The sequence below is a fragment of the Mesocricetus auratus genome, unplaced genomic scaffold (assembly GCF_017639785.1).
Source record: "Mesocricetus auratus isolate SY011 unplaced genomic scaffold, BCM_Maur_2.0 Super-Scaffold_6723, whole genome shotgun sequence".
NCBI classification, from domain to species: Eukaryota; Metazoa; Chordata; class Mammalia; order Rodentia; family Cricetidae; genus Mesocricetus; species Mesocricetus auratus.
This window is the reverse complement of record NW_024429183.1, coordinates 13,240,670-13,260,995: the sequence shown is the minus strand read 5'-3', so window position 1 is coordinate 13,260,995 and position 20,326 is coordinate 13,240,670. Positions and strand designations below refer to the sequence as shown.

Below are 20,326 nucleotides of genomic sequence, written 5' to 3'. Positions count from 1 at the left end.
TGTTCCCTGGTGGGGTTTTCCAAATTGCCCAGACAGTGCTCTGATCTCCCTGGAGCTGCTTGGGGTTTGCAGACCATGCTGGACTCTGGTTGTAGATGTTAAAGAACCTCAGAGCAGCTCTGGAGAAAGGGGAAGCTCTGCTATTTCCATTTTGCAGCACACACAAACACTAAGACATTTAACTTGTCCACAGCTAAGATATACTAGAGCCTAAACTCAAAACCAGATCTGTTTGAAGCCAAGCTGTATCTCCTTAACTGTTTAATTACCATGCCATGTCCCATCAAGTATAGAGCCTGGGGAGGTGGGCACTTGGGTTTCCTCCTGATTTCTCCAGAAGGATCACTGCCCTTTTCCCTCTTGTTCTGTACAGAGTCACAGTTCAATATGGAATATTTTATGTTTTGAAAAAACCCTTTCCTCTTCAGCCCTAAATCCTTTGTCCTCTTTGCTTATTGATTTGCGGAAGCTCTTTATATATTTAGGACATCTATTTGTCATCTCTGTTGCAAATGTTTTTCTCTCTCAATAATACTATAATAAACCCTCTAGTTTATATTATATTCCTCACTTTGGTTTAGAGCTACTAACCCCAGGAGACAGAGTGTGCCCAGGTGTTGGTGATGCAAGAGCTAGGCACAGAGAAGACAGAGCTCAGAGACGTAGCTCATCCCACCTTCTGTATTCTGCAGCCCTGTTAGCCTGTGGCCTCTCTAGAGTGTCTTGACTGCCGTTGTTCTTCATTTCTGCCAGAGTGACAGATTGGTAGGCTACACCCTTCTGGCATGCATTGTCTAGTCTTCCTTTATTCGGGATAAGTGACTGTTTCCTCCCTGCCGCCTGCTCCTTGTAGACATTATCTGAATCCTTTTTGTCAGAAACAGTTTGCAGGTGTCAAATTAATATTCTTGGCACTGAAGTAGAAATCCTCCCATTAGCTACAGATCCAAAAACTTGTTTTTTATGAAGAATGTGACCCTGATTTCCCCAACGTGGAATGCAGAGCAATGCTCAGAGCTTCCTGGTGGGCCTCCATGTTAGGCTCTGTGCTTCCCCTGCCCAGAAGGTGCCAGGTGACAGCTGCCAGTTTTCTGAGAAAGCTCTGCCTGAAGACAGGTTCCTCTCTACCTTGCTGATAGGCTGGACCCAGAGGCTTCAGGTGACCCCTGCATCCCGTGCATAGGTGCCTCGGAGCCTACATTTAGATTTCTCATGGGAGAGGCACTCAGTCTCAGAAGAAACCTGGAAGGACCATATGTCCTCTCTGGAGTGAATGTGGACAGCCTGAACAGTTGGCTTCCAGAGCACAGGGCGGAATCCTACCTCTGGGCTATCATTGGTGCTGAGTGGCCTTTCATAAGGAATTTAATCTGCCTGAGCCCATGAAATGAGACTAATGAAGTCCATACCTGCCTTCTAGATAGAACACAGAGACACAGTACTCACAGACCCTGCCCACCACAGTCACCTTCCTGTTCTCCTAGGTTCACCTATTGAGAAACTGGATTTTTCAAAACATTGAGTTCCCATGCCTGGAAGCAAGGCTCATACCCAGTAAGGCATCTTGTCCTTCACATCAGGGTTTGTATGGGGTGTATTCAAGTAATGGACATAACACAGCATTTTCATTCCTTTATGATCTACAGTGGCATCCCTGCCTGGTGACAATGCAGCTTGGTGGCCAGGGACACAAGCCTTAGGAGCTAGCAGTCCAGAACAGAAGTCCAGTCCTGGCTCTGCCTCCTAATGATTGGCTAGCCTGTTCCCATAAAGGAAAAGTAGCAGACATCTCTGTCTAGGTGTGTTAGAAAGGTTGAATGAACTTGTGAGCATCAGATGCTAAGCACAGGACCTGGAATGCAGGATGACCTAAGACAAACAGAGGCTCCTCAGATTCTCTGTAGAAGACTTCAGCAAGATGAGCCCCATGTCTACTCACAGCCCTCTCCCGTAGTTTCTCCAGCACCTAATCACAGGGTGCCCTCATTTCTGTCTTCCTCCTGCGTGTGGGGCACAGAGTAGGCTAAGGAACCTGTGTTCCCATAGAAAGCCAGGCAGTGGGCAATGGGAAAGCGAAGAGCGCCCCTTCGTGTCCTTCCTCCCCTCCCTCAGCCTCCCCAGCAGCCCTGGGTTAAAGCTGGCGTTCAGGGCCAGCCTCTCTTAGAGCCCTGTCGTCAGCATGTTCCACCATGTCTGAAACATCACTCCTCATGCTAGCTGAGGAAGACCTCCAGCTGGCTGCCTCCCACCCAGGGGGAGAGGGAGAAAGGAAATCATTGGCAGAAACTCACCAGGACCTCAGCAGCCATGGCCTCTCAGAAGCAAATCCTCTGAGACCAGTAAGTAGGCCCTGCTGGGTCCCACGTTACTATGGACCTGTCCTGTTAGCAGTGGGGCCCGTTTGGCCTACCCTGCCTCAACATCTCAGGTCTCAGAAGAGATTACCAACCCAGAAGTCACTATCAAGACAAGTTTCTGACAGAAGCTTTAGCCTGCTTTGAGTGGTACAAAAGCAGCAAAAAGAATGAGAACCACCCTTCTGGCAAATGTGTCAGGTAACATCCTGGAGCATTGCTCATCATAGCCTTGGTGCAGCCATGGGGCAGGTCTCAGGAATGTCTTAGGGCACCTGAGAGAGGGCTTTTTATAAAGGTGCCAAGAGTCCCATGTAAGCACAGTGATGGTCCCTGACCTAGAAGAGACCGCTGCGTTTCCTGTCCTCACCTGATGAGATGTGTCACAAGTACCCAGACCTGTGAGCATCCTTAAGCTGCTGGCTGTCCTCACTGGTGTACCTCTCTGCCTGTACTGTTAGTCTCCAATTCTGCGCCTCTGGTTCCCTCACCAACAGGGTAAGGCCCACGGATAAGCCTGGACTTTATTTGAGGCTTTGCCCTGGCAGGAGTTGGGAAGTTAAACCTGTTTTCATGGTACAGGCCTCTGGAGGAAGGGAACAGAAAAGGTGAAGAGATTCTTGGCCCTCAAGGGAGAGGGCTTGTCTGGCCAAGTCAAACTGCCAAAGACCTCTCAGAACTCATTTGTAACTGAAGAAGACGCTCAGGCTTTGCTGGGATAGCGCTATTAATGTGGCCTCTCCAGGCAGGTGCCCACCCTAGCACCTGAGCAGATCAGGGAGAGGCTACTTTGTTTTTGTGCATTGTGATTTTACATTTATGTGTGTGTGTGTGTGTGTGTGTGTGTGTCTATGTAGTAATCAGACCATCACTTGTGGGAACCAGTTCTTTCCTTCTACCCAGTAGGTTCCCAAGATCACATTCAGGTCATTTGGCTTGGTAGGAAGCCTCCCCACCACTACCAGCAACTGAGGCTATCCTTGGCCCAGTCTCAAGGCCAAGCAGCCCTGTTGTCCTGTTGAGTCCCTTTTTTTTCTTTTTTTTAAACATCTATTAAAAACAGGCTTTATCTCGAGGAAATACCCTTACTTTAGTAGGTTTCCATAAAGTCCCAGCACCTATACCTTCCTCTCTTTCTTTTTATATGTTTTTTATTTAAATTAGAAACAAGCTTGCTTCACATATCAATCCCAGCTCCCTCTCCATCCCCTCCTCTCCTGCCCCCCCAGCCCCCTGCCCAATCCCCACTTCATTCCCCAGGGAGTGTGAGGCTCTCCATGGGGGATCTCCAGAGTCTGTCATTTCGTTCAGGGCAGGGCCTAGGCCCTCCCCCAAGTGTCCAGGCTGAGAGAACATCCCTCATTGTGGGATGGGCATGCAAAGTCCATTTGTGTGCCAGGGGTAAATACTGATCTACTACCCAAAGCCCCCTAGGTTGCCTAGGCCTCCTCATTGACACACACTTTCAGGGGGTCTGGATGAGTCCCTGTTTTTTCTCGGTACACCTGATTACAGTCGTAAGCACCTTGATGTCCCCATTATCAAGGAGTCTTGCCACTTCAGTCTAGTGAGCTTGGGACCAACTGAGCTTGGGGTTACCTGCTTTGTTTAGTGATAACAGAGGCATTGGCATGAAGCGTACCTCAAAAGGAAGCCCAACCAGCAGCTTGCTATGAGAAGGCTATGTTCTTGTAGATTCCAAGGTGATCAGGTCTCTTCTGTCCCCAGAGAGAGGACCTTCAGTTGAAGATTAGCTGTCTCAGGGTCTGCCTCCAAAGGGAGGCTTCTAGTTAAATAGAGGCACTTCTATTAAAGCAACTTGGGGAGCCAATGATGGCCCCCTCTGGTAGCCTCGAGGGCAGTTTCCTTTGGGAACCATGCTGCAGCGAGCCTGTGAGAAGACCAGGACACACATAGGTCCACTGTTCCACTGCATCTGTCTTATGCGCTCATTTCTTTTCCTGTTGCTATGCTGGGATACTCTGACAAAGGCAACTTAAGGGAGAAGTGGCGCATGTGCAAGGGAACATACGGTCCATTGTAGCAAGGTAAATTGGGCAAGACCTTGAAGCAACTGGTATCATGTTCACAACCAGGAAGCAGAAAGGGTAAGTATAAATGCATGCTGCTGCATGATTCCCTTTTTCATTATACAGGTCAGGGTCCCCTGTCCAAGGAATGGGCTAGTCTTCCTACCTCAATTAATACGAGCGGGATAACCTACCATAGCATATCTAGAGTCCTGTGTCCCAGGTGAGGCTAGACTTGGCAGAATAGCAATTAATACCAACAGCAAATCTGCCCAGTAGTTCTAGAATGGTTTCAGTTCTCTGGAGGTTCCTACATAAGGAAGATAACTCACCCAAGGTCTTGCAGCCAAGAGCTGGAATTGGGAGCTGGGTAGATCTGATCCAGGGGATCTAAAACCCCACATAGTCTCTGCTGTGAACAAGGGCCAGCTCAGATTAAGTTACAGCCATGTAGGACTGCTCTCATATTGCCCTGATAGAATTTTGTCTTTGACTGGCCTTCAGTTATGAATGTACCCTCCCCTCAGAGCATTTGAACTTGACCTTGCCTTTTCCAGGCCTCACGAGCTTTCTCTAGACTACTCACAGGTGGGACAGGGAGTCAGTGTCTCTTATCAGACCAGAAGCTCTCTCTGTCCTCCATCTGGCTTTCTAAAAAGCTGAGGCCAATGACTGAGATCCCCAGGGGTCTCAGAGTTCAGAAGGCCTCTGGTCCCATGCCACCCAGCTCTCCACAGGACCAGTTTTCTTCTCTAAGACACTGGAGTTGGACTGGATTGTACTTGGTCCTTTCTAGCTCTGACTTTGTGTGGTCCTGACTCCACTCCCTGGAATACTAATGCTGTGTGCTCAAAAGCGTCAGTCTTCCCTAAGAATGGGACTTGTTCTTCCGTCTCAGACCCTTGCCTCGGTTTTTATTCCACTCCACTTTTCATTCCGTCTACTCCAAAACAAACAAAAACAACCTCTCCATTTCTGCCTCAATTCCACAGGTTTCCTTAAACTCAGATTACCCAGTAAGGTTAGAATCTCCACCCATAATACACTAAGATAATGTCAGTAGCTAAGAGCTTAATTCTTCCAGCCAGGGGCCTACTCCATGTGAGAAAATGGAGGGCTCAGGGTTCTCCCCCACTGCAGCACAGGGACCTTGTCCACAGCACTAGATGCTACATCCCACTCTACCACAGCTGACCCTGCAACTTCCTACTTTCCTCTTCTCCCAAGTCTTCTCCCAAGTAGCAGGCAACAGAAGCTTCCAGCCAGCAAGAAAAAGACACTGGAGACCAGCCCCAGCCAGATCCCCTGGCCTAGCTCCTCAGTAGCTGTATCCTGCAGCCCAGAAAAAGTACCTGGAGCCATTGCTAGGAACCTAGGGAGGATGTCGATCTAAATTGAGTCCTTGTCAACAAGTTGTTGCCAAGGATGGGGCACAACAGTTGTGTCCATCTAGTGGGCCTCTGCTCTTTCTCATTCTAGATTTCACACTTTTCTCACAGTCTCTACATTAGCCACCCTAGAGTGAATGGGGAACCCACAGTAACCACGGGAAGCCTGTAGTCATCCCACTCACAAAGCCAGTTTTGCGGGCCAGGAGGGTCTGCATATTTATGTCTGTCTAGATATTACTATGCAACAGAGGGCAAACATACAACCAAATCTGAGGACAGTAGCTGCCATGGGTGGAGTGGTATAGCAGGCTGATGCTGGCCCCTGATTGGAGGGGGGGGTAGACTGAGACAGGCAGCAGAAAAGCAGGCTTGCTTTCCCAGGGATGGAGCCTGCTTGCAGCAGGAAGACTATACAAAGGGGGCCCATTAGGTTCAGCCTTCTCCTGGGATAGGAAACTGAGTTGTTTACAGGGCTGGGTAAACCACCTAGCCCTGCCGCAGGCCCCCAATGCCCATCTCTCCTTGAACTTCCAAAGTGATCACACCCCAGAGGTCAAAGTGCAACTATTAGGCTTCAAAGCCCTGCAGCACTGTCCAAACTCGGCTGTGTCAGAATCCTCTGCAACTTCAAAGCCAGCTGCCTGGGCCTCATCCCCAGTCCCCTCAGCTGTACCCTCAGCTTAAGCATGGTTGCCTGGGAGGCACTGGCATCTTTCACAAATCCCAGAAGACATGGAGCACATGGCTGATTGGGAACTACAACTATGGACCAGCATGAGATCTGTGGAAGCTGGAACCCCCAGCTCTCAGCCCCCATGCCTCTCCATGTAGGCCATGGCCCACTGTGCTCACCCCATGCCCACACACTGCTTCTGGCATCCTTAGAAGTGAAGTGTTCTTCCAGAATGTGTTGTTCCTTTTCCTTGTCTGGAAAGCTGAGTTTCAGTGGCAGTGTCCTGTGAGGTCAGACACTGGGGCCAGAAGAGGACCACTATCCGTGGTGACAGTTCACCCACTCACAGGCTCTATCACAGGCCTGGTACCCAGCACTCAGCTTCGTCCTCCCAGTAGCCTCACAAGAGGACTCTGTGGGTTTTTTCCATTTCCCCTAAGAGGAAACTAGTTTCAAAGAACCCAGAGAAGTTAGGAATTCATTCAGTCAGGATGTGTAGATGGTCTCGTGAATCACTCAGGAGCCATGTATGAGCTCTCCGTTGCTGTCCTCTACTCCACTCCCTCTCTTTCCCTCCCTCCTCCTCTGTCACTCTTTCTGACTGTCCTGTCCCCAATACTACATCTTCTTCTGCACATTAAGACTGGGCCAGGACCTCTCTGCCTTTATATCATCCCTTCATAGCCCTGCGGTTAGCTAAGAGCTGTAAGAGGGAGAAGTCTGCCCAGCCCATAGCTTATGCTCAGAAACATATCACAAGAAGGGGAACAACCAAGTTGGCTGCAGAGTGTGCTGATCCTGCCCAACCTTGTCCCTGTCTCGGGCCAGGTGCTGTGGGAAGCTTACCAATAAGCCAGGGTTAAGCAGAGCTTGGGGAGCCCTCCCCTAGGATGTGTACTCAGAGTCAGCCAACATTACCTGTGAGTTGTGTACATGTACAGCTGGAAGTTACTTTGCTTTGCCAAGACACCAAAAAGCAACCTGAGTGGCTTTCTAATGGGAAGGGAAATGTGTCCACACCTGGACAGACCTCCTTACCTACACAAATTCTGGACTCTGTTCTTTGGGGCAGTGCTCATCTTGTTGCAGAAGGCGGGATTATTGTGGTGCCGTGTAGACCACAGCTTTGCTCAGAGTGCCAGCCTGCCTACTGCTTTCTGCAGCTCCTGTTTACCTTGTGTCTAGGGCAGAGGCCTCCAGCCCTAGTGCCAGCTGGTGTGGGTGCATACCCCACTGCTCTTGGCCTCCAATCTGGCTTCCTAGGGTGAATTCTCTGGCTGATTCCCCAAACCCCAGGGCAGCAAGAGCCAAGTCCTATGTGGTCAGGGATGGAGGAGGCCTGGCCACTGAGCTATACCCTTGTAACAAAAGGAACTAGTTTCTATGTGGGCAGAAGCAGAAAGCCCAAGGTTCCTGTGAAAGCCAGACCTCGGTGCCTCTGCCCTTCCTGTCAGCCTTACTTCACAGCATGAGGGGCAGCGTGACCTGGCCCAGATCACCTGCAAGGCACCACTGTCAGCTGTTCTGGACCGAGGCTTCAGATATTCCTTGGCTTCGGCTTACACTGGCCAGAGTGCAGTGTCCAGAGTCTGGAGCTGCGTCCATCTCTCTCGCCTGTACAAAGGGTGCCAATTGGGAACATTCTTGGAGCTTCCTCCCAGCCAGCACAGAAGAGAGCAGAGTTTGGGAATTTCCTGACAACAGAAAAAAGATTCTCCTTCAAAGGCGCTCGGCTGCTGAGTCACTTGACATCTAGAGCCTCAGCTAGTGCTTGCCTGTCTTAAGCTAGAGCTTCCTAATGCGTCCTAAAGCTCAGTGGGTAGCTTAACGTGAGACTCTTGTCTATCCACCCCTTTGGCAGCAGCTATTCCAGACTATGCATCTTCTATTTCCTTTCCCTATGCTACATACAGGATAGTGACTGCTAAGTGATTTCCTGGGGCTTAGAGCCAGAGTAGTGTTGGTTGGAAGCAAGGACAGGCTTCCTGGTGTGGGGACTTGAACCTGCAGTACTTGTCTGCAGATTGTAGCCTCACCAGCTGGGGCACAGGAACAGCCAGTGCCCTGGAAAGGCGGAGAGTCATCCAGTCACACTTCATTTCCTGCGCTGTCTCTAGACAGGTACTGGAGTAAGGCCCCCTCCCCCCCCACCCCCGGTTGGCCAGCAGAAGATGGGAGAGAAGCAGCACAGGCCAGGAGAGAGCTGCCCTTGGCTGCTGGAAAGTAAGGGTGACAGATGAGTGTCCACATTTATCCTATATGGAAAATGCCACTAACTACTATAAAGTTGTCTCCAACAAAGATTAACTTACAAATACCCTGGCTTTCTCTTCTCTGCTGTCCACCCCGTGGGAAATACGAAGCCCCTTTATCACAACTCCTGAGGCTTCCCTTGGTGATACCTTGACAGATGCCATTTGTTCTTACCATCCTCAACCTTGACCCTTGCACTCCAGCAAGGAGTCAAGGCAGCAACATTGCACTCCAGAATCAGGGACCAGCTGATGCCCCCAACCCCCTCCCACTGCCATGGTAACAGCAGGCACTCCTGCTTCTGCAGAATATTGCTTTCTTGTAACTTCCCTCCCCCTCCCCTCTTCTTTCTCTCACACAAAAAGAAAGCACAAGTGTTTTATATTCATTTTGCAAAAATGCTGTGTAGTGCATACTAATTGGTGTGGCTTCCTCCTGCTTTCTTTGCGCTAGTCCCCATCCTCAGAGCCAGGACTCTGGGCCAGCCATGGGCATGGGCCCAGGCAGCCTGCTCACTGGCAGAAGGACTGGATCTGGGATTCTGGGGGCAGAAGGAGACAGGCCACATGTCTGTGGCTCTGGGGCCTTTCCTTCTGGCCTTGTGGGTCCTTGTCCCACAGCTTCCAACCACACTCCAAGGATTGCAGGGTCTCCAGGGAAATGTAGAATACCACAGCCCTGGCTGGGCACAGAGATGCAAAGCCAGGTCTGACAGGAAGGGTGGACCTCTGCTGTCCCTGCTGTCTTTCCGAGAGCTCCTGTTGACAAGACCTTTCTCTGCAATAGCTCTCCTCTCTGGGCCAGATCTTTATTTTGGTTGTTGCTTCAAAGCCTCAGGATCCAAGTTATGATTATGAGTCAGCTGATAAACAGCTAGCAATGGGATTTGATCACTAGAGGTGATGTCAGAGCTACTATACAGTCCCACAGTAGCTCCCCGGTATTCTCCATAAGTCATTCCTTGCCCTCCATTCAAGCAGCCCTTCCTTCTTGGATTCTGTTCTGTTTAAGGGGCAGGAAGGGTCAGTTCATTGTATGTGCACCTGTGCATGTATGGTGCCCCAGGCAGGACTGTGGGCTTTTTGCCAGTCCCTGGGACCAGAAACAAATCATTTGCTTTGTAAGCACAGGAGGAGTGGCTGGGATCACCAAAGGAACCTGTAGACAACATTTCCGGCTTTAATTGTGCAATTGAAGTGTAATTTGCATTCATTTGCCATTTGATGTTAAACTTCCTAAAATAAGAGAGTTCTGAATGCAAAATGTGCAGCCTTCCTGGCTCTGCTCTCCTGTCCAGTGGGCAGGAGGAAGTAATGGAAAGATGGATAGTGCACAATCTCATGAAAAGCCCTGGGTGTGAACACTGCTATTCCCACCCCATCATCAAGCCAAGGCCATTAACAGCTTGGTGTTGGGATTAAAAGTCTTATAATGAGAGTGGTAAATCAGACTCTTTGTGCCTTCTTTCTGTGCTCTGCACATGAAGTCCCCTTCTTCCTTGGTGTCCATAAGGGATTGATTCAGAGACCCTTTGGATTCAGAATCCCTTCTACAAAATGGGCCAGTATTTACATATAATCTCATACTTTGTTCCATGCACTTTAAGTTTTCTCTAGGTGGCATATTATACTCAATGCAATTAAATGTGAGGGCAACACTATTATGCTTCATTGTTTAGAAAATAAGAAAAAAAGCCTTCACCTGCCCTGTATACATGTTCATCACCTAATATTTTCAGTCCACAGTTGGTTGAATCCTTGGGCACAGACAGCCAGCTGGTCTCACAGCCTTCAGGGCAGTTTTGCATGATCAAGCCTCCATTTGTATATACAGAGAAATGGAATACTATTATCTTGCAAAATGGAGCCCACATTCCTTTGTGTGGGTCATAAGCTTGTGATGGTCCACCCTAACCTCCTACCTGAGCCTGGTTTCTAGCTACACACATCTTCTAGCACCCACATCCCTCTCTGGAGCTAAAGCACCCCAACCTTTGTTTCCCAGAATGTGCCAACTTGTTCTCTGCATCCATAAGCAGCTTATGTTGGTTAAGAGAATGTTTCGAATGCCCTACACATGCGCGCGCACGCACGCACGCACGCACTTGGTAGATGTATGTTCAAGTGCTTCCAAAGGCTCCTGGCTGTCCTCAGGCCAAGTTGCTAGTTCCTGAGTCACAGAGGCATTCTTTCAGTAAATGTTTAATTTTACATCCTACAGCCTGCTGTGACTGAGGCAGAGCCTTTCCTGTCTAGCTCTGTGTCTCCTATAGTCAGAGCAGAACCATAGTAGCTACTCAGTAGATGTTAACAAGAGGAGAGCTGCACTAGATAACATGAACTGATCTGGGGTGAGGGTTGGAAGTCTGGAATGTCTGACCACAAAGCCCTGAGTAGTTTTATTAACTACTGGGTATGAAGCAAGCACTCTTTATCTTGAGCTGGTGACTGTACAAATCTGAGATCCCTCCTGTAAGAGTGGAAGGTGACTCTGATGATGACTGAGAGTGTTAATTCTGACCAGAGGCAAGTACAGCTTGCTCCTCTGACCTTGTCCCTTGTAGCCTGTGTCTTGAGCTGCTCTGGGAGATGTGATCTTATACAAGCCATTCTTCTTATATGCTACTGGTTATTCCTAGGCATCTCTTCAGATGGAAAAAAAAATGTCTCTTGGACATCTAGTGGATTGCATACCTGATGTCAGGGATCATACAAGAGCTGGCCTGGTATAATCTATGCCATGCCCCAGTCAACCTTACTTGCCCGTACTTTCTCACTCAGGACATGTGACCTCCAGAATTTGTTGCTCGGAGGGCTTGTGCCCTGTCTTCCTGCCCAGACAGATCTGAGAGAAGCAGCTTAACTTTAGAAACAAAGTACTAGAAGGAAACCAGGGTGACCTCCTCCTCATCCTGATTTCTCCTGATCTGAACCAATTGTCAGATCTTAGGACATTAGAAGGAACTGCCACTTGGGCAGTGGTGAAAGAAAGTGAATTCTCTAAACATGCTACGGGACTGGGAATTAGGATGCCTGTAGAACCACTTTCACATTGCAGAGCCCATGCCCTTTCCATTGTTAAGCACACATATGCATGTTTTGGCAAGTGAAGATCAGAGGACAACTTCCGGTAATTGGTCCTTTCCTTCTACCTTGTGAGTTCTGGGAATTAATCTCAGATTAGCAATTTTGGTGGCAAGTAGTTTTACCTGCTAAGCCATCTTGCCTGCCCTCTCTACCTTTTTGAGAGAGTCTCTCACTGAACCTGGAGCTCAGCATTTTAGCTAAACTGACTGATCAGCAAGCCCCCTGGATATGCCTGTCTCCTGCACATGTCTGTGGTTACAGATATGTGCCACTGTGCCTGACTTTTTTACATTTTACCCACTGAGCCGTCTCCCCAAGCCCACATTAATCCTGCCTCTCCCTGAGTGCTTCAATCACAGGTGTCCACACACTTCATACTCCCGGTGAGTCTTGGGATCTTGAAGGGAAGGGAAGCAGCTTGTTGTCTACGGTGTATGGTGTTGCTCAGCTCCACTATGCATAGGTTGAGTGTATAGACTGTGATATTCTCAAATTACAGTGTGTATAGTTAGGGCATAAGCCCATCTTCAGTTGAGGAGCTTTTGTACTTACAGGGTTTTGTAGTCATCGTCACTGTCTGATTCCAGAACATTTCATCACCCTAAAAGGATTCCCATCTTAGCCTTATCTTGACTTTGTATTTACCATTCCTCCCAACTAACCTCTCAGGGCCCTGCAACAGAACTCTGCAACTTTTCCCCTGGTCCCCTTCCCTACCATGTTTTTTTTTCCTCCCCTCCTCCTTCCACACCACCCAATTATTAATTCTTGATCTGGCTTCAAAGAAGCACAGTAAAGGCACAGTTGTCCCTGTCATCAGCCGATGTTTGCTGAGCATATGCTGGGTGCCAGGGTTAGTCCTAAGGATGTACATGTGTGTGAGGCAGAGGCAGGCCTTCTTGAGACCAATGACCCTTACACAACGGGGCATGCACCCATTGTGATGTCTTCCCAACAGTGCATGTCCCAGGTCCCTACTGCCCACTGTATAATGCCACAGTGGGATGGACTTTGCCATCCTGAAGCTCAGGTGCTAAGTAAAAATTATTCAGTTTCAGGGCTACGGACGTTTTAGAGGCAGCCCTAGGGAAAAGAGGACCACATGGCCTAGCATAACTTGCACTTGTATTCTGCCTCTCCCTGAAAGAGTACAGTAGGCATTGCCAGGCATTGGTGGCACAAGCCTTTAATCCCAGCACACAGGAGGCAGAGGCAAGTAGATCTCTGTGAGTTCGAGGCCAGGCTGGTCTACAGAGAGAGTTCCAGGACAGGCTCCAAAGTTACACAGAGAAACCCTGTCTAAGAGGAGTTCATTCAGCAGGTAGGCAGCTGAAGCAGTCTTGCCCACATCCAAAACTAAGTGGAAACATTTAGGAGACATTCCTGTCTGGATGTTAGAAAGCCTTTTAGCACTGGAGGGCAGAATCACACTCAAAGTATAGAGGACCCTTTGGGTTCTGTGTGGCCTGGTGTTAACCTCTGCAGTGACATCTGTTCTTAGATAGGGCCATGGCCTCATACGATACAGAGACCAAGAGATACATCCTATGTATGGTTCATCCTGGTGCCCAGGACCTGCATCTCAAGGAGCCCCTTCCAGTCCTTCTTCAGAATAAAGAGGAGGGCTGTGGGAAGAGCATCACCCTCAGTGACCTCTTAACCCGTACCTTCACCACATTTCCCCAGGCACTTTCACAGCAATAGGCAAGTGGCACTTGGTCTGCAGGCCCTCCCTGCCCTACATGACACTCCTCATCCTGACTTCACCCCTGCCACATCAGCTCAGCTCAAAATAGGAAGTTTGTCCTTCATCATCCGCTTGTCTCCCCAGGTTGTCTTGAAGGATCTGGAAGTGTTGGCAGAAATTGCTTCCTCCCCTGCAGGCCAGACGGATGACCCAGGCACTCCTGATGGTCCTGACTTCCGAGTCAGTCACTCGGAGCTTCGGGTGCCCAGCTCTGGCAGAGCCAACCTGCTAAACCCTCCCAGTAAGTATTTCCCTGGGGGCTCTGTCCTGAGAAAATGCTAATGCTGAGTCTTATCTTGTACCAGGAGGTCATTCATAAGGCTGTTCTGCCATGAGGGTCAATAGATTGCCTACCCATGGTCTTCCTTCATTAAAGAGACAGGCCTCCTGCTGCCTCCTGGCTCACACTCCAGTGGCCCCCGAAGAGACCCTCACAATCCTTTTTCCTCCTCTTTGGCACTTTGGATGCTTTTGAACCACTGACTAGGCATTAAACCCTCTGAGGCAATTTCTCCACAGACAGGCAACCAGCCAGGACCTTCAGTCTTGGGTCTCACAGGTGGAAAAAGGCTAGGGAGCCATTTCCTCCTCACCAAAGCTCAGAATAGCTCTCAGCATGGCAGGCAGCCCAGACAAGAGACAGGATAATTCAAACAGGCTGTTTCCAGGCTATCCTTGCAAGTGAAGGTATAGCCAAGGCATTCCTAGTGCTTGTTCCTCAGTTCCTTCAGGTGGCAGGTAGCTCTTCTCCCTGGCCACACTGCCTAGCTCCTTCTCTCCCAGGCACTGACCACCTCCTTCAGCAACATGGTCCTTAAAAAGGCCCAAGGACACAGGTTGGTAGGAAATCACCCCATGAGTCTTGGATGTTTGCCAGGTCTTTGACCCTTAAACCCCTCATGCTGTCTAGACACAAGGACCTCGTTAGCTTCACACAGACTCACAGCCTTTCAGTGACACTGTCTGTCTTACAGCTCTGTGATATTCGGGGCCCCTAGCCTTGGGCCCATGTTACACCCGCCCTCTCCCCGTAGAAGCCTCTCACTGCTTGGCCAGACACCATGTCCAGTGTCTGAGAAATTCAGAGTATTTTCAAGGCTCCACAGGCCTTGGTACACCCCTGGATATGCCAAGTCACATCACAGATCATGTACTGAAGACACCGCTCCATGACAAAGAAAGCTATGGGTAGCAGCAGGCACGTGGGAGCCTGGGCTGTGGGCTCCCCTGCTGCATGCTCTGCCTGATGTGGAGAGTGAGGGACTCTAGCAGCAGCCTGGCTTCCTCTCTCCCATTTCCCTAGGATGCCGTCACTTCCTCACTCAGGAGACCAGTTTCCCCCAGGCAGTCATTAGCTGTGGTCCAGGAAGCAGCTCCCATATCCTGATGCCAGGACCCCTCCTGTGGCTCCCACCTCCTGTCCCTCCGCAGAGGAGCTCATTCTCTCCCCTCTGTCTCCAAGTCAGCATACAGGAGTCTGCCCCAGATTTGGGGGCTAGATGGCAGAGAGGAAGTGCAGTGGTGTAGAAGAGGTAGTAGGAGCTACACTGAGATGGAGAGAAGCTTTTCCTTAGATGGGGTGGAGGGGGCAGGAGGAGCCCAGAAGAAAGGAGCCCTGCAGTGGCCCTCAGTCCTTGCTCCCTAGGAGGCAGCACTCTACCGTCTCTGCATCTTCAGGTGGCAGCAGCAGCAGACGAAGATGCCTGGTGCTCCCAGAACCCTCTGTGCTCTTTTACTTTATCTATAAGCGTCTTTTCTTTTCCTCCTGGGCACAAACAAGTGACAGCTGTAATGTGGGTTCCTGCTACTGAGGGTATGAGCCAAGAAACTACTGTAGGCACCCACTCTAGAATTGGGATCCTGCAAGGTTCCTGAGGGTCATAGGGTATCAAAAGCATGCTGCTGCTTAGAGACAAAAGCTTAGGGAACTTACATGGTAGAGAACTCTGAATCTCAGCTCCTCGCCCCACCAAAATGGACAGGCTGCTAATGAGGTTGAAGTAGTGGGGACTCTTACCCTGGTCTGCTGAAGCTACCAGAATGGCTCACATCAGCCAGGGACACTCAGAAATGATAGGAAAAAACACCACCAAAACATCCCAGGTGGGCAGAAAATCAGTCCTGGGAAGAATCCCAGGGAGGTGCCCATAGCCAGTACTGTGGTTTCCTTCACAAACCCACAATACTGGGAGCTACAAAGTTAGCCTGAGCCCTTTATGGTACTTGGGACTGTAAGACCTCCAAACAGATGGAGATGCAGTCACATCTGCTTCTCCACAACTGGCATCAGAGTTTACAAGTGTGTTCATGACTCTGGAAGGTCAAGATCAAATCAGTAAGAAAGGAATGCAGGAAGCCAGCTCGCCCTCTGCTCTCTCCTGGCTTGGCTGCCTTGGGAGGCCCACAGCAGACGCCCTGGATGTGTGGGGTAGTGTTGAGGTCAGAAGACATGCAGGAAATGTTCTCATTGCTCTGCTGGCTGCTCTTCCCCAGATTACTTCCTGGGCATACACTGGGGTTTGTCATGGACAGAGGATACAAGGCCCGCCCTTCTTCCTGTCTAGAGCCCACTGTCCCTCTACCTCTGCAGGACACAGACCTGAGAACCTGGGACTGCAGTGCTGTGTCCCACAAGAGGAAATCACTCCACCCTCCATGCAGGAACTTTCTAGAAGGCAGCATCAGGGCATCTGCAAGAAGCCAGTGGCCCCTCCTTCACTTTAGATCTGTGCACTCAAGTGGTGCAGATCCCTCCCTGGTAAAGAGCAGGCCTGGGGGAGTGCTGTGTTGCCCTACATGCAGCACCACAGTGGTTCCCAGAGCACGGGAGACGGATTTTTCCTCGTGCATGACCTAGCATAAACATCTCTCCCCCCAGCATAGAGACCCAGGTCTGCCTTCCACCTCCTTTGTTCTTGGCCAGAAAACAAGTGCCTCTAAAACAACAGGAGAGCTGCCTACACAAAGGCCTCTGAGCAAAGCTGGCTCCCACCCTGGGGCTCCTGGGGCTCAGCTCACTGTATCCATCTCTGCCTGACTCAGAAGTCTGCATGTGTATTGCCAGGCTGTGGAAAGAAGGGACAGTAGCCAGACCTCTGTGGGACTACCCTCACCCATAGAACAGTGAGTAGGACTCAAAATTCTAAGATCCCAGGATCCATCTCTCTCTCCCAAGGCCTGGACAGCTCTGCTATTATGAAGATATCAGGCCTGGGGAGACCCGGGTACCCTCAGGGTCCATGGCCAAGTAAGCAGTCGAGTGGCAATCGGGGCTAAGGGTCACGACAAGTCTGATGCTTGAGCTAAAATTCGTCTGCCATAACCTGCCTGCTTGCCATGAGCAGTTCTTTCTTTTCTCTTTCATTTTTTTTTTAAAGCAGGGTCTCATATATCCCAGGTTGGCTTTAAATTCATTTGGTAGCCAAGGATAACCTTGATTTTTAAATCATCCAACCTCCACCTTCCAGATGCTAGGGTTACAGGTGTGTACCACCACTAGGGAGGAGCTAAGGAAGGCTTTATGCATGCCTGGCAATCATTCTATTCCAAACCTCATTGATGGGCTAAAAACTACTCATGGTGACATACCCTGCAGGGCTCACTGGTCTGGTATCTGCACCTCTAGCTCTGAAAGAGACAAAGGTGAAATGTTCCAATTCCACTTCATTCCCTGCAGCCCAGGCCAGTGTGACCAGATGTCAACAGTATCTTCCTATCACCAGACAAACAAGCCCTGGAAGAAACCCAGGAGGCTTTCGGGAACTAGGCCATATCTCCCTGTGGTAGCAGTGGTCACAGTAGCCGCCAGCATTTCCATGCACTTACTGAAACCTGGCTCTGTGCTAAGCACTTTACGGGGTTGTTCACCTGGACCAGCCCAACTTCATCAGCAACTCTGAGAGAAGAGCAGGCTTTAGTCCCTGACTGAGGACTGTGACAGGCATTTGTCCTGGCCCAGGAACCTGGCTGTCTATCCCAGTTTTGCTGCCGTGGGAAGCTTCCTTCACCTGAGGGGAGGAACAGTAGGAGCCTAGCTATCACTGAGAGTGGTCTGGGTGCCCTGCACCCAGCTGTGACCCCAGCCTGCCAGTTCCCAGAGCAGTAGTTCTTTTCTTCACGGTGATTCCAGGGACCCCATTCTGGACTCAAACTACATAGACCTCACTTCCTGTCCTGCTGCCTTCTGTTTACTATAACCACAGCTGATGTCACAGCTCCCCCAAGAGCTCCCCTAAAATCTGAAAATTACTCCTAAGCCCCTCTTTGACTGATTATCTTGTCTTGTGCTGTAAGCCAAACAGCTGGAACATCTCCTAGATATGGGTGAGGCTCCGGCTCCTGTCCTGGGTGGTTACCTCTGGGATCAGGTCACCGGGGTGGTGTTGGTGTTGTGTCCTCCATTCATGAAGCCATGGAATGAGTGCAGTCTCCAATTCTACAACTCCCTCTTCAAAAAGAAAAGAGAAAACCAGCTTGGCCTCCCTTTCTTCCAGCCACTTAATTCCATGGGGAAGTTACTCCTTCTCCACCATTCTCCCTTGTGCCCCATACCAGCCTCCCAGTCATGCTTCCCTTCCCTGAAGCACTTCCTTTTTTGTTATTATTGCTGGTTTGGTTTGGTTTTGAGACAGGCTTCTCTATGTAGCCCTGGCTGTCTTTGAACTCTCTATATAGACCAGGATGTCCTGGGACTCACAGAGGTCCTCCTGCCTCAGTATCATAAGTGCTGAGATTAAAGGTGTGTGCCACCACACGCCAAGCTTCATGAAGCACTTTTCTGTGCCAAGAATGGACTGTACTCCTTCCTCTGAGATGGTCACAGGTGAGAAGCCAGCTCATTGTCTCCATGGCCTGGCTAAATCAGCAACAGGGTCCAGATCTCATCTGTCCCTTTGGCCTTCTGGGTGTGCTCTCAATAGCCACTGGCCCTTTCCCTGCCCCTCAAGGCAGAAAATCCTAATAGCTACTCAGTTGGACTGTCCAGATCCCTGGGCCTGACCTCAGCAAGGAAGAAGGTAGAGAATGAAGCAGGGACCCTGCAAGTGGAGTCTGAGCTGGTGGCTAATGTTTTTGCATCTGGTTCTGTTGCACTGTAACTTGGGTTGTGTATTGAGGCCAGAGCTATTTTTATCCTGACATGTGAGGCTCCTTCACGTCATAGCCACAAAACTCAATCCAAAACATCCCAGGGAAGGTTGTTTGTGAGGCGTTCTGCAGATTCTCATGTCGCCACATCAGGTTTCACTTAGTAACATCTGCAGGGCTAGCTCCCCAGCCACCACCCCACCGGCCTCTCTTTGTATACAGAGGACTCCCCACAGCATCTGTCTGCCCCTGAGCAGCCAGTCAGTCATGTGAGCTTCCTTCTAGAGCCCCCACAGGCATCTCGCTTGCCCAAGCCAGAAATACAAGGCAGATGTGTGTGACTGAGGGATTGTACTCTCCCTCATATCCTTATCCTCTTCGGGTCAGGAAATGGAGAGCCTGCTCCTCTCCGCCCTTCAGGAAGAGCCCCCTAAGACACAGCCCTTTCCTCTCCTTCCTGGCCTGCTGGTTCCCACCAAAACAGCTTGTCCACCATTTGAATGGACCTACAGAACTGCACTGTTGGTAATGTTAAGGACAGTCTGCTAGGATACCTCTGTCCAGATGCAGATCCGGAGGGCATGCCCTACATCAGGCCGAGCCAGGCCCCGCTCTGCCTGTCCTCAGGCATGTGCAGCACCAGCCCATCTGAGACAGAGCCCTTCAGACTGCACAACCAGATGAGCAAGAGCTGGGGGTGGGCGGAAGAGGCTGGTGGAGGTGTCTGAGCTGTCCCCTGGGAGGTGCAGGCTGCAGTGAAGCAGAAATCTCTGCAGTCACACTCCTGGGGTGAGTTTGTTCTCGCCACCTCCTCTCCTGAGCCGCACAGCCCTGGCCAAGAACTATTAGGTTTGAGATGGGGCAGGTGACTCAAGAGGACACTGAGTCAGATGATTGGGGACTGAGGAATTTATTAGATGTTATTTAAACACAATGAATAAGAGAGCGGGGGGGGAGCAGCAACATGGTGGGAGCTCCAAGGAGAATTCAAGTCCCAGCAGCAGAGAGAGAGCATGGCAGGATCTCTAAAAGAAAATCAGTGTTCAAGTGGCAGAAGAGGGACTCTCTCTCTTACGCCATTTTAGGATGGGGGAGAAGTACACAGCAAGAGGCTGCAGCCAAGCTCTCTGGTTCCCAGATGGACAGCAGGGAAGGGGTACAGAGCAGGACGTGGCACCTCTTTGACCTAAACTCACTTTTCAGGTGAGATGTGATGGCACAGGCAAGTCTGATAGCTGGGGATTCATAGACAGCGTCCCATCGGGCCTGTAGGTGTCTCTGAGAGGAGGCCTGAACAGAGGCTGTATTCCAACAATCTTACAAGAGCCTCTTTCCTTGGGTTCACCAGACAGCAGGCCTGAAGGCTCCTGGGTCAGAGGAGGTTGGGCAAAAGAGAAGAGCTCTCACAGAGCCTGACTCTGTCACCAGTGAGCATTGACAGCTCCCCTTGCCTACGACTCCCAACCCTCAATGGATGCAGTGGTCTTCCTAGTGAGTGGGTTTCTAAGGTCAGAGGTTCTGTTCCTAATGGTTGCATTCAATAAGGCCAGTCTGGGGTTCTGGATGACTCACCCTAAACTGTCACAGCTAAGCCTCCTGTCAGCTGAGTCTTGGGAAAGGCACATGGCTCTAGTTGGGGAATACTTGGCTTTCTCTTGTGTGTGGTCTGTGAGCAACAGGCTCACTTGAAGGACTGAGCTCACAGGT

At 50.2% G+C, this 20,326-nt stretch overlaps 1 protein-coding gene across 1 annotated transcript in view; it reads left to right on the top strand.

Annotated features, from left to right (window-relative positions):
* Window positions 1-20,326, top strand: part of Vac14 (VAC14 component of PIKFYVE complex) — a 109,825-nt gene that overhangs the window by 45,806 nt on the left and 43,693 nt on the right. Inside the window, exon 13 of the mRNA XM_040736960.1 lies at window positions 13,619-13,775. Coding sequence (XP_040592894.1) covers window positions 13,619-13,775 — 157 coding nt within the window. The remainder of the gene's footprint in view (window positions 1-13,618; window positions 13,776-20,326) is intronic.